The sequence below is a fragment of the Arachis ipaensis genome, chromosome B2, assembly GCF_059453495.1.
Source record: "Arachis ipaensis isolate K30076 ecotype BB chromosome B2, ASM5945349v1, whole genome shotgun sequence".
In the NCBI taxonomy this organism is placed as follows: domain Eukaryota; kingdom Viridiplantae; phylum Streptophyta; class Magnoliopsida; order Fabales; family Fabaceae; genus Arachis; species Arachis ipaensis.
Genome location: NC_142437.1, coordinates 111,607,832 through 111,621,418, shown reverse-complemented (window position 1 = coordinate 111,621,418; position 13,587 = coordinate 111,607,832). Strand labels below are relative to the sequence as shown.

The following is a 13,587-nucleotide window of genomic DNA, read 5'->3' as shown; positions in this document are numbered from 1 at the left end:
TAATAAACATTTGGGTAAAGAATATTTTTATCTTTAATATTTTTAATTTTTTTAAAAAAATATTCTTAATATTTAATTTCATTTATTTTTATCCTTAACGTTTTAGATTTATATCAAAATTGTTCCTAACAATTATTTTAATTTTATTCATAAAATTTTACATAAAATTAATGTTTATAAATAATTTTAACACAAATAAAAAATATTAAAAATAAAATTAAATATTTAAAAAAATCATAAACATTAAACACAATATATATATATATATATACACTTTACCTATTTACCATAAAAATTTCTCGGAATGATATCATAATACTCAATTTATTTACTTAAAAACGCCCATTATTCCCGAAAGAGATTCTGCTGCGTTGCGTTGTAACTTTAAAGGGTTTTTTCATTTGTTCTTTTCTTCACTTGTTCAGTTCAGCGCTAAGCAGGAGAGAACAAAGAAACAGAAACGATGCCGTGCCTCAACATCTCCACCAACGTCTCCCTCGACGGCGTTGACACCTCCTCCATCCTCTCCGAAGCCACCTCCACCGTCGCCAACCTCATTGGAAAACCCGAAGCCGTTAGCTTCTTCTTCTTCATTTACGATTTTAGATTTATTTTTTGTTGCTGAACAAATATAGGTTTGAATTTTTATGCGTTTGTGATGTGATATATTATATAGATGTTTCTTAAGTTTTACCTGCTTGAAACTTCTATGGATTATTAGGTACTTTTCCCCCCTTATTTGTCAATTGAATTATTAGTGAGGTTCTAGGTTAGATGCTCTTATTTAATGAAGATAAGGAAAATGATAAATCATACCTAGGTTAGAAACCGGCAAACTACAATGTGTTCAAATATTGGATTGTTTTACTCTACTTATTTTGTGACATTAGGGTTTAGAGCTTATTTGGGTGCCATTTAGTTGTTAGAAAAAGATTTTTTGTAGTTTTAGTGTGTTTTGCAAAATTTTAGTAGTAAAAATAAAATTAATAGAAAAATAAAAAATAATTTTTTAGAAGTTATAATTTATATATATTTTTTAAATTTGTTATTTTTCTAAAAGATTTTTTCGTAAAAGCTACCCAAACAAAACCTTAGGGCCATGAATTTTCATGATAAGCTGTTTTCATTTTTTATTTAGTTTTCTATTCTAACCATTATAGTTGTGTAGCATAGTTGTTTTTGTTTCTTTTCTTCTTTCTTTTCTTTTTCCTTTTTTTAATATCCTGTATATGAATATTTGCTAAAGCTTAGTTATATCTTAGCTCCCTTATTGATGAATCCATGTGCCATTCATTGATGTTTGTGTAAGGTTTTTATTGCTGCTGAGCATTTTGAATCATCTCTGTTCTTGTCAACACCTTTGTCTTGAAGTATGCTTCGGCTAGATGTTGGATCAATGGTGTTTTGGGGTTACTTTTCAAGTTGAAAGTTTTCATTTTTCTCATTTTCAACATTTCTTTGTTTTTGGTATACTGGTTTCTTGTTCTGCGCTATTTGCATTGTCCTAAAGCCTTAAAACTTCACCCTGTTTTTTTATGTGCAGTATGTGATGATTGTACTGAAAGGGTCGGTGCCCATAGCCTTTGGTGGGAATGAGCAGCCAGCGGCTTATGGTGAATTGGTGTCCATTGGTGGTCTTAACGCCGATGTGAACAAGAAACTTAGCGCCGGAATTGCTTCGATTCTTGAAAACAAGCTGTCTGTGCCGAAGTCAAGATTCTTCCTGAAATTCTATGACACCAAGGCAAGTTTCTAAACTCCTCTGTTGCCCTGAAAAGAAGGGTCGTTGCCCTGCATGCTTTTCTTATTGCATTCTTCGTTTTTGTTTAGGCGCATCAGAGTCAAGAATATGCACAGTGTTTGCATGCTTTACACCAGCACTAGATCATGTAAAAATTAATCCTTACTGTTACACTGTTTTTGTATACCTTTTAAGCTGCAAGTATTAATTATCTGTGTTTCCTCTTGACATCAGCTATCCCTGTTCCGGTCTCTACTTTTATTCTTGATATCCTGTCTATCTATTTCAGTATTTTTCTGATATCCAAATCTTAACACATTGTTACTTTGTCAGGGTTCCAACTTTGGATGGAATGGGACTACATTCTGAATTCCATGATCCTTTTGTTGTGGTGCCTTGAACCTGTTGGAGTCTTTGAACTGTCACCTCTACTATTATGTCAACACTTGATATTTTATGTCATGTTATAAGGTCTCTGCATTTTTGTTTGCCCTATTTGGGACATCATGCAACTGTAAGTTGATTAATTGAGGTCAAATGAGGGTTCATAAATGCTTATGCTACATTTTGTACTAATACTATTTGGCACCACCAGAAATGAATGTGTTGATGATGCATTACGGGTTAAACTTGAGACCCAGATGAAAGCCTTGTGTTATTTAATCTGATATCCTTATGGTACTATGATATAAGTAGCAGGTTTTTGTTCTCTATCTACTACAATTTCATGGTTATGCTCTGGTAATTTGGTCACAGGGGATAGGCTGTTGAGCTATACAGTCTTTGTTCTTATATTTGAGTAAGGTTTCATGTTTGTTGTATTCATTTTGCATAGAATATCTTATCCATTCATCTATTCCTATTAGATTGGATGCGGTTCTAGCAGGATTTACACCCTGACTAACGGTAGCTGATGAATGAGTCGGTGTCTTAAAGGGTAAAAAAGAAAGTTATGCCTAGAACAATATTTACTTGGAAGTTGGAACCCTTGATAGTGGGGACAAAATGATAGCCTGATGCAAAGCATTTTGTGTTGAGCAAGATCTGGGAAAGGATAACATTCAGATAGTGTAATGTAGGAATTTTAATCTAATGTCAGCATCAATGGCTGATTCTACTACTTGAATTTATGATCTTAAGATGACACGGAGATAATTCAATGGTTATTTCAAAGCGGCTTTTCTGTTGATAGCAGGAATAGTAAGGAATGGTAGGTAGGGAATAGGGATAGTAGTTATGCATAGAACGTTAACTTTTGCATATTTTCTCCAGTTGCAACAAGTGATGTTGCCCCAATTTCGCTGCTAAGAACAAACTTTTGTATTCACATTTTCTTCTTGAGCATGAATGTTGTCTCACTTTGTTGGTACCTAAATCATGTATGGAATCAGTTTTCCACTATGCTTTGAATATTTTTACTTTAGAGTCAAGATTTTATTTTCTTGGTCATGACTCATGAGAACCTTGGGTTTATCACCATACCGAGTTTATTCTTATACCCTTCTCTTTTCGGTTTGGTGTAGAATTTATTGTCGTTTAACTACTCTTATTATATGTTAACTCTATTATCTTAATTTAAGAGCGATGAACCTTTCATTTTAAAGAACTTGATTCTTTAACTCGAGCGCTAGTGGAAAATTAAAGGAGTCAAAGTCATATGTTTAGTTTTATCTTTTTTGGTATGATGGACTTCACAACTAATTTTAGATATTACAACATTACACACTTACACAACATTTCATATATTTAGATTAACCTTTTTTTTTGTATTTTATTGTATCTTCTAATCCGACAGATAAAGAACTAATTTATTGTGCATTTAAGCTTCATTTAAAAATTATTACTGGCCAATAAATTATTACATATATACAGTAAAATTTAAAACTCTCGACACTTAAGCGGATGGATGAGTTAATCATTTATCCAAACTAAATTGATTCATATTTATATTAACATTAATTGTATAAAGTGCAATTTGGGCTTTTCATTTGATATGACTGCCTTTTGTTGGGCTCCACCCTGCATCAATGGAAAAACTATTGACCGTTAGGGCTGCACACGGATATGATCGGATCGGATATAGCCTAAAATTCTATCCGATTCGCATTGCACTTATTGGAGTAGATCGGATACGATATCCGCATTTTTTTAGGTTGGATCGGATCGGATATCAGGTATATCCGCATAATTAAAAAAAAAACCATTTTAAGATTCTATTTGGCTGTTTTTACAAAAAAATATCCAAAAAATTTATTTTTTATCTGTTTAAGCCTATTTACTCATAAAATATTATCAATAATAGTTCTCTTGAATAACAAAAACAAAATAATAACACAAGATTTAAGTTTAATTATTCTAAGTTGAAGTACAACATAAAAAATTAAAAACAAAATATCATAAAATTCATAAAATAACACACAAATTCATATCACATTAGGGTTTACTTTCTTAAACTATGCTATTTATATGTGATGTGCGGATATGCGGATTTGCGGATCGAATCCGCGGATATCACTGTCGAATCTGTAACCCAATCCGACCATAGTGCAGATCAGATCCGATCCGATCTGATGGCTCTGCAGATCGGATAATATCCCAAAATTCGGATCGGATGCGGATAATTACCGCGGATATGCGGATATTATCCGATCCATGTGCAGCCCTATTGACCGTATATGTTTTTGGAAAAAATATTTTGTTAATTTTAAGGTTTATAATATAAAAAAATTTAATTATAAAATTAAAAAAATATAAATTTAATTAAAAATTTAATAAAATTGTAAAAATTAATAGAATAATTAAATTTAAAAATTAATTTTTTTTAAATATAATAATATATGATTAATTATTTACATAATTTTTTTTTCGAGGTTCAAGAATCAAGACGCGACTCATGACAGGGATAGAGTTTAAAGCGTGTTAATTAATTTCTAAATTTTTTGTTCGCCATTTCGCTTCATGTCTTGTAAGCTAATTAAGGTCTAAATTATACCCAAAATAAATTAATAGCAGCATTTGTGACCACTGATTCAAACCTTAATATTGAAACTTCTATAAACGACCACCGATCCCATTACCTGGCTCTTTCCTTTCCCATTCTCATACTCACCCAAAAATTAAGTAATCCGGTAATCACTCGAATTAAACATCCCAAAATAAATAAATGAAAAAAAAAATCCCAGAATAAAATAAAACACCTCTATAAGAAAACGCGTTGGTGACCACACGAGGGTGACGACGAAAAGAAGGAGCAAAACGCAATTATTTTGACTTGAACCCTTCCCATAAACGACACTGCGTTTTCTCCTCGTTGGTGCATTCCGAACCGTAACCATTAAGCAAAGTTAAAACTCTATTAACCCCTCTTCACATTTTTCTTATATTTATCTCCAAAACCCTGTTTCTCTCGCAAAATTCCAATAACCATTCTCTCTCTAAAAACCGATTCCTCCCCTTTCTCACTCTAAACGGTTACAACAAACCCCACAACGATGTCGTCCACCGCCCCTCCCGTCCTCCCAATCTCCAGCCACCAATTATCCACTCAAACAACCACCGCGCCGACAGTCGCCTCGGCGGTTTCCGGACCGGAGTCCGCCTCCTCCACCGCCGCTCTCCGCTCCTTCATCGGCCGCCTCACCGACTCCCTCCGCCACGGCCTCGACCAACGCCGTCCGTGGGCGGAGCTCGTGGATCGCACCGCCTTCTCCAAGCCGGAGTCATTTTCCGATGCCACCGTCCGTGTCCGCAAGAACTACTCGTACTTTCGCGTCAACTACTATGCCGTCGTGGCGGTGATTCTCGCTGTCTCGCTCCTCACGAATCCATTCTCACTCGTCGTCCTCGTCGGCCTCCTCGCCGCATGGACCTTCCTCTACCTCTTCCGCCCCTCCGATCAACCCGTTGTGCTCTTCGGACGCACTTTCTCGGACTTCGAGACGCTCGCGATGCTCTCTGCATTAACTGTCTTCTCTGTGTTCCTCACTAGTGTTGGATCTGTCATCATCTCCGCGCTCATGGTCGGCGTCACCGTCGTGTGCCTCCACGGTGCGTTCCGTCAACCAGAGGATCTGTTCCTTGACGAGCAGGAGCCGTCGCAGGCCACCGGTTTCCTCTCATTCCTTCGCGGCGCAGCCGCCAACGCCGCCGTCGCTTCCGCCACCTCCGCCGTGCCTTCCCGCGTTTGAACACGGTAATGGTATGTGTAGCTTGATTTCTGATCCGTAGAGATTCGGAGATCTGGAAGCTAAATCGGTGCTGAGGAAAAATATGATTCAATTTTTTGTTTTTAATTTTTTTTTCAAATTACTTTGATGTGTATTAATTGACAGATTTGAATACAATAGGGTGAATATGCTTAAATATGTATGGATCTTTTGTTTAATTTTTGCCTATTCGCCATTAATTTCGTTGGATCTATGAATTTTGTTAAGCTGATTCATTGATTCTTGGAAATCTTGAAGTGAAATTGTAGCAGGAATTCTTCTTTTAGGAAAAATAAAATAAAATACTTGATCTGTATTCTTTGAGAAGTTTGATTATACATAAAGGTGAAATTTGAATAGCAAATGTAATTTGATGGATCTCATGAATCAGGTTTTGTTCTATAAGTTTGTCATTTCATTGAACTAAACTGCATCACGGATTGACCGATCTAGTGTTATTTTGATTTCGGTGCAATTTTGCCTCGTGTGTATTTCTGATTTGATCTTATTATCCACCATTGTCGGTGCGTTGTTCATTGAACGACGCGTGTACTTCTATGCTGCTTAGGATTTAATCCAAGATACGCATCGGTGAAATCGGTGCTCCGTAAATGTCCCAAGTTTAGGAGATTGAACCTTCAGTTTGATAATTAATGGATGTCATATTACATTTCTAATTGTTTTAATTTGAAGCAAAGGTGCAATCTGATTCTATTTGAATCTGCATCGTTTGAAGCAAAGTTGCAATCTGATTCTATCTGAATCTGCATCGTTTGTTTATGATGCTCTAGCTTCTAGCTATTCATAAGGTCTTGCTAAGGAATCAAAGTGATAATGTGGTTTCTTCATTAGAAATAATCATATGGAACTTGGAGTCCATTGAAATTCAATCTAACGGTTAATGTTGGATGAGTTGACACACCGAATTCATATTAAGCTCTTCATTGGCAACAAAACGTTACAAGATTGAAGAACTGGGCTTAAGTCCGAAAAATTTGCATGAGTTTCATAGTTGATTAGGCCTTTTTTATGATTTGGGTTCATGTTAAGTTGGTAATTGATCAGCATCAAACTTGCTACTTCCAGTTAGAAAAAATCTAGCATGTTCAGTGAATTGTATGTGCGAGGTAGATATTGCTGTTTGTTGCATGGGTAGGATGGAAGAATATCTAGGAGTCCTAAACCATCTCTTTAATTTTCTAAATTTTAGAGTTTTAATAATTTTTTTTTCAAAAGCAAATATGTATTCAAATTTTCTTGGGTTTAAGACACGTGAAGATTATCAAATGAAAATATTTTTATAAGAAATATATATAGTTGAAAATTTTAATTTATTCATTATGTATTTATCAAAGTAAAAGAAAAAAAAAACTTTATGGTTTAAACTTTAAAGAGACATCTAACATCCTTAGTTTCCCTTCCTCTTCTAAACTCGAACCCGTTCCCACTTTCTTAAGACTTTTTAATTTTAAAAAATTAGTCTATTATCAATTTTTACTGAGTATTATTTTACAGGTTATTCCTCATTTTTTTTTTTGAAACGAAAGAGCTCAATACATAAGTGAAACAAAAAAATAAAGAAGCAACAAAAAACCAATACGTAACCGTAATCATCTATTAACTTACCAAGCAATAATATATTTCCTTGTTATTTTTGTGTTACTATCAACAACAAAAAAAATTTTCACATTTTACTCTGATAACTAAAACTAGACATGTTAATAATTTTTTTTATCCTTTTATTTTTATTCTAAAATATCCTCTTATTTCTTTCGATTTATACGTTTTAAATTATCGCAAAAAAGATATGAATCATTTCCTGCACTCCTCCTCCCTAAAAGTTGCAATTATTTATGATAGTCTTTGCTCTTGGATTCCCGAGTTTGGTAATCTACTCTAAAGAGAATAGGATCCTGAATTTAATTTTGACACTAATACAAATAGATTAGAAATGAAAACGTTATACTTGGTGCTGGTTATAAGTGTTACTGTATACCTGATATCTTTTCCTTATATCACCATCATTTTTGTTGTTTATGGACCTTAAAATCTAGATCACAATTGCGTGACCTCACCTATTAATGCCACCAATTTTTTTTCTTCATGTTTTTTTATGGAGAGGTCATATATAGAATCGGTATTTTATTTTTGTACTTAAAATAAATCTGTACTAAAATTTGGGATTTAATTTTGTTTCTATAAAATGGGGTCAGCTTTCAGTCACATACTCCCGTTGAACTCTTTTTATCAAGGAAAACAACGGTTTCTTGGTGCTCACTTATTCATCATGTTGGTCTAAAATGTTGAAAAACATAAGTACAATTATTCACCAGAGTTTCGTTGTAACTTGCGACTATGACAACGAAATATTATCAGGATGATAACTTAGTTCTTCCTAACATCATGATTTTTCAAAGGTTCTGCTGGGCATTGGTGCCCCATTTACAGTTCATGTATAATGATGCCTCCCTCAACTCCATGCATCTCATTAAAGATGAATTTTATTTTTGTTTTTTTTGGAATAATACAAATCATTCATCTCGCAAATAAAAAAATTACTTTTGATAAAATTGTCCTACACTAACATATGTCTAATATAATTAGGAGCGCATCTTTTATCGTCGTTAGCTACATTTTTATTTAATGAGCCTTACCACATTACATTATAAACAATATTAAGGGTGTTACTGTTGTTTAACAATTAAAACTAAAATGTGTGCTAAAATCTTTAAGATATATATCTAGTTGCTTAAAGTTACATCAATTTTATTTTAAACATGTTATGTCTATACAGAAAATCATCTATCAAATTAATCATGATATATTTATATATAAATATATTATATAATTTATTTTTAAAATATATTTTATATTCTAATATATAAATAACATTTTTTTATATATACCTAATATAGTTGCTATTAAATATACTTTTATCTTTTGTACATATTTATTATTAAGTTTGACTAATTTATTTCAAGTACTAGCTTTTAGACCGGATATTGCTTTTTTATTTCTATTTTTATTTTTTTAATATTCAATAGCTCAAATTAGAGACACTAGAAGATTACTTGAAATCAACACTTACTTTTCCAAACTTTTTCTTTCAAATTTTAATATGATGGAATTGTATATTTGTATTAGTATTTTACTGATATTACATGATTAAGACATTTTATTAATTAAATTTTACTAAATTATTCTTATAATTTATTGAGACAATAAGAATCAATTTAAAAAAAAAAGAAAAAATACATAAAAAACTAAATTAAACTTAATTATAAAATAACTTATTTAGCTAATATGTTCTTTAAGATTTAGATAAAAAGAAGAAAACCGGGCAAATCCGGTAATTAACTAGTTTAGCCTACGTGACATACTATGATGCACGGACACACAGATACGGATACGGATACGGATACGAGATACGACACGATACGACACGGGATACACGGACACACAAATTTTAAAATCTTATAAAATACCGGGATACGACATATATATATAATATAAAGTATTTTTTAGATAAATTACAATGATATTTTAATATTTTATTAATTTTAAAATATAAATAATTTTTAAATAATTTTTAATATTTTTTAAATTGTTAAAAATATTTAAAATATTTTTTATTTTAATAAATAATAGTATATATTATTACTAAATTTATTTTAAAAATATATATTAAAAATAAAATTAGACATACAGACACGTAATGATATTTAAATAAAATTAAATATGTCTAAAAAATTTTTTTTTTATTAAGACAATTAAAAAAAGACACACTGAAATGAGTGTTGATGGATGTTGCATCCGAAGGTCCGAAATTGATAGGTGACACATTTTTCCTATACCAAGTTATTAATGATGATCACACTGATCAAAACGTGGCAAAGTGGCCCCATCGTTTTGAGGATCACATAATCCATCCAAAACCAAATCCAATGAAATGTAGCCGTTGGGAGTCACCAAACCAAACCTTAACTCTCTTCTGCTACATTGGTCTCTCCAGGTCCCAACCCAACCCGTTATTTGTATCTGAAAAATTCAGATATATGATATTAATAATAATAACAATGATGTTAATGTTAATAATGTAAACAACCATATAATATAACCAGTAAAACTAGCCGTTAGCAAATCACAGAAGAAAGAAAAAATAATGTGTACCCTTTGACTCATTCTACCACAGGAATCGATAACAATAACCCCACCCCCCATCTTTTCTTCAATCACATGCATTCATCAGAAACCGTACTCCATCTCCTTTTAACACACCCTCTCACTTTGCTCTTCCTTCACCCCTCTACATTGCTTTCTTTCTTCTTCTTCCATTGTAATACTAAACTAGCTACTACTCTGAACTTGGTCTCAGAAAGTGAGAATTTTTGTTTATAGACACAAAAAAGAAACCAACATAGATTGTTTCTTTTGTTCATGGAAACCAATAGTTGGCATGTCAATGGTTTCCACGTTAAGGGTAGTAGTAAAGATTCAATCTTTTTGGCCATTTTCATGTTCATTCATGTTTTGGCTTCTACCATTGAACCTGTTGCATGCCACCTGTATGATGGAGTGATTGTGACACAATCAGATTACCAGGCCTTAACGGCCATCAAGCATGAGTTCATTGACCTCAAAGGGGTTCTGAGGAGCTGGAATGACAGTGGTATTGGTGCTTGTTCTGGTGGTTGGGCAGGTATCAAGTGTGTCAATGGTGAAGTCATTGCAATTCAGCTTCCATGGAGGGGTTTAGGCGGAAGAATCTCAGAGAAAATTGGTCAGCTTCAAGCACTCCGGAAGCTGAGTCTCCATGACAATGTTCTTGCTGGTTCTGTCCCTTTTTCTTTAGGATTCCTTCCAAATCTTAGAGGTGTTTATCTCTTCAATAACAAGCTTTCAGGTTCTATTCCTCCTTCTATTGGTAGTTGTCCAATGCTTCAGTCTTTTGATGTTAGCAATAACTCACTCACTGGTAACATCCCTGCTAGTTTGGTAAATTCAAGTAGGATATTCAGGATCAATTTGAGCTTCAACTCACTTACTGGTTCCATTCCTAGGAGTTTCACCATGTCTCAATCCCTTACTATTCTTGCTCTCCAACACAACAATCTATCTGGTTCTATACCAGATTCTTGGGGTGGAATGGGAAAGGGAAAGAGAGTTCCCCAACTTCAAGTTTTGACCCTTGATCACAACCTCATTTCTGGTTCCATTCCTGTTTCTCTGAGTAACATGGTTTTGCTTGAAAATGTTTCTTTGAGTCATAACCATATTGGAGGCTCTATTCCAAGTGAGCTAAGTGCACTTTCAAGGCTTCAAAATCTTGATCTTTCACACAATGCCATCAATGGAAGCTTCCCTGCTAGCTTCTCCAACCTTTCTTCTCTTGTTTCATTGAATTTAGAGGGTAATAAACTTGAGAGTCATATCCCTGATAATTTGGACAGGTTGCACAATCTTTCAATGCTTAACCTCAAGAACAATAAGTTTAATGGCCAAATCCCACCAACAATAGGGAATATCTCTGGCATTAGACAAATTGATGTGTCTGGGAACAAATTCATTGGAGAAATTCCAGACTCACTCACCAAACTAGCAAATCTCACTTCATTCAATGTATCTTACAACAATCTCTCTGGTCATGTCCCTTCACTCCTCACCAAAAGATTCAACTCTAGCTCCTTTGTTGGGAATCTAGAACTATGTGGTTACCTATCAAAACCATGCACTTCACCTCCACCTTCAAATCTTCCAGTCCAAACACCAAACCCTTCTCCAAAGCCACATCATCACAGAAAGCTAAGTACCAAGGACATAATCCTCATTGTAGCAGGTATTCTCCTGTTGATTCTGTTACTCCTGTGCTGCTTTTTGCTATGTTGTTTGATCAGGAAAAGGGCTGCTTCAAGTAGAAAGGGTGCAAAGGCAACATCCAAGGCTTCAGCATCTGCAAGGAGTGTTGAAAAAGGTGGTGCTGGTGGTGAAGTTGAGTCAGGAGGAGAAGCTGGTGGAAAACTTGTTCACTTTGATGGTCCATTTGTGTTCACTGCTGATGATCTTTTGTGTGCAACTGCTGAGATAATGGGAAAGAGTGCATATGGAACTGCATACAAGGCCACATTGGAGGATGGTAACCAAGTTGCTGTGAAGAGGTTGAGGGAGAAGAGTACAAAAGGGCCCAAGGAGTTTGAGGCTGAGGTTGCTTCACTTGGCAAAATCAGACACCCAAATCTCTTAGCACTCAGAGCTTATTATTTGGGTCCAAAAGGAGAGAAGCTTCTTGTCTTTGATTACATGCCAAAAGGAAGCTTAGCATCATTCCTTCATGGTAAGTAGTAGTAACTAATTAGAACATCTTACCAAATTGAGTTTTTGTTTATTATTGGTTAATGTGAATGAAGATGTTAGTTTAGGAGGATCTCAGAAGATTAATCATTTATCTTCAAAGTAACATTCCATTTTAAATTCAACCATTGATTATGGTATTAATGTTTGTCAATCTATGCAGCTCGTGGGCCGGAAATAGTGATTGATTGGCCGACAAGGATGAAGATAGCAATCGGAGTCACACGCGGCTTAAGCTACCTCCACAACCAAGAGAGCATAGTCCATGGCAATCTCACCTCAGGGAACATACTCTTAGATGAGCAAACCAATGCACACATAACAGATTTTGGACTGTCCAGGCTAATGACAACCTCGGCGAACACTAACATCATTGCAACAGCAGGAAGTCTAGGATACAATGCACCAGAGATCTCAAAAACAAAGAAACCAAACATGAAATCCGACGTATACAGCCTTGGAGTGATCATCTTGGAGCTCCTAACTGGGAAGCCACCTGGGGAACCAACCAATGGAATGGACTTGCCACAATGGGTGGCTTCTATAGTTAAAGAAGAGTGGACTAATGAAGTTTTTGACTTGGAGCTCATGACGGATGCACCAGCCATAGGTGATGAGCTTCTCAACACATTGAAGCTTGCCCTTCATTGTGTTGATCCTTCACCAGCTGCTAGGCCTGAAGCTCAGCAAGTTCTTCAGCAATTGGAAGAAATCAAGCCAGATTTGGCTGCTGGTGATGATGATGATGACGGAACTCTCAAGACTGCTGAATAAATTAAAAGTTTTTTTTTTAAATTTAATTTTGAATTAGTAGAGAAAGGTTCTTTCAATATTTCATTCTTTATTTATTTGTTGATTATTTTGTTTTTGGTGAAATTTGTTGATTCTCAGTGTATGTACATAATCAAGTGAGGAAGTATGCTAAGCAGTTTTGTATTGAATGTTATAGTGGTGTGATGACAATATGATACAAGAAGCTATTGAATGTAATAGTTAATTTATGTTTTGAATATAAAGAAAGTTTTTTCGCCAATGATATATAGCTCAAATGACATAGTCTCTCCATACCCAATTAAGAGGTTGCGGGTTCGAGTCTCTTATCTTTGGTAAAAAAAAAAAAATAAAGAAAGTTCCTTCTTATTTTATATACTGAGAAAAAAAAAAAACTAATACGGTAAAAATTTAATAACTAAATATAATAACTTCAAAAAAAGAGAACTAAATAAATAACTTCAAAAAGAAAAAAAAAAGGGAACTAAATATATACTGAGAAAAAAAAAACTAATACGGTAA

General features: G+C 34.1%; 3 protein-coding genes across 3 annotated transcripts; all 3 read left to right on the top strand.

The window, feature by feature from the left end:
* Positions 1 to 296: 296 nt before the first annotated feature.
* Positions 297 to 2,388, top strand: LOC107625807 (uncharacterized). Its single transcript, XM_016328532.3, has 3 exons — positions 297 to 574; positions 1,544 to 1,744; positions 2,075 to 2,388. The coding sequence occupies exons 1-3, from the start codon at positions 464 to 466 to the stop codon at positions 2,108 to 2,110; spliced, it is 348 nt and encodes a 115-aa protein (XP_016184018.1). The 5' UTR covers positions 297 to 463; the 3' UTR covers positions 2,111 to 2,388.
* A 2,588-nt stretch (positions 2,389 to 4,976) lies between these two features.
* LOC107625806 (PRA1 family protein B4) lies at positions 4,977 to 6,125 on the top strand. Its single transcript, XM_016328530.3, has one exon. The coding sequence runs from the start codon at positions 5,233 to 5,235 to the stop codon at positions 5,926 to 5,928; it is 696 nt and encodes a 231-aa protein (XP_016184016.1). The 5' UTR covers positions 4,977 to 5,232; the 3' UTR covers positions 5,929 to 6,125.
* A 3,967-nt stretch (positions 6,126 to 10,092) lies between these two features.
* LOC107625805 (probably inactive leucine-rich repeat receptor-like protein kinase IMK2) lies at positions 10,093 to 13,327 on the top strand. Its single transcript, XM_088503788.1, has 2 exons — positions 10,093 to 12,277; positions 12,458 to 13,327. The coding sequence occupies exons 1-2, from the start codon at positions 10,384 to 10,386 to the stop codon at positions 13,066 to 13,068; spliced, it is 2,505 nt and encodes an 834-aa protein (XP_088359914.1). The 5' UTR covers positions 10,093 to 10,383; the 3' UTR covers positions 13,069 to 13,327.
* Positions 13,328 to 13,587: the final 260 nt, after the last annotated feature.

Bases quoted from the DNA above. Each gene is read 5' to 3' on its own strand.
- LOC107625807 (XM_016328532.3), top strand. From the start codon at position 464: ATGCCGTGCCTCAACATCTCCACCAACGTCTCCCTCGACGGCGTTGAC. The intron at 575-1,543 runs GTTAGCTTCTTC...TTTTATGTGCAG, and splicing joins TCATTGGAAAACCCGAAGCC to TATGTGATGATTGTACTGAA. The intron at 1,745-2,074 runs GCAAGTTTCTAA...TTACTTTGTCAG, and splicing joins TGAAATTCTATGACACCAAG to GGTTCCAACTTTGGATGGAA.
- LOC107625806 (XM_016328530.3), top strand. From the start codon at position 5,233: ATGTCGTCCACCGCCCCTCCCGTCCTCCCAATCTCCAGCCACCAATTA.
- LOC107625805 (XM_088503788.1), top strand. From the start codon at position 10,384: ATGGAAACCAATAGTTGGCATGTCAATGGTTTCCACGTTAAGGGTAGT. The intron at 12,278-12,457 runs GTAAGTAGTAGT...CAATCTATGCAG, and splicing joins CTTAGCATCATTCCTTCATG to CTCGTGGGCCGGAAATAGTG.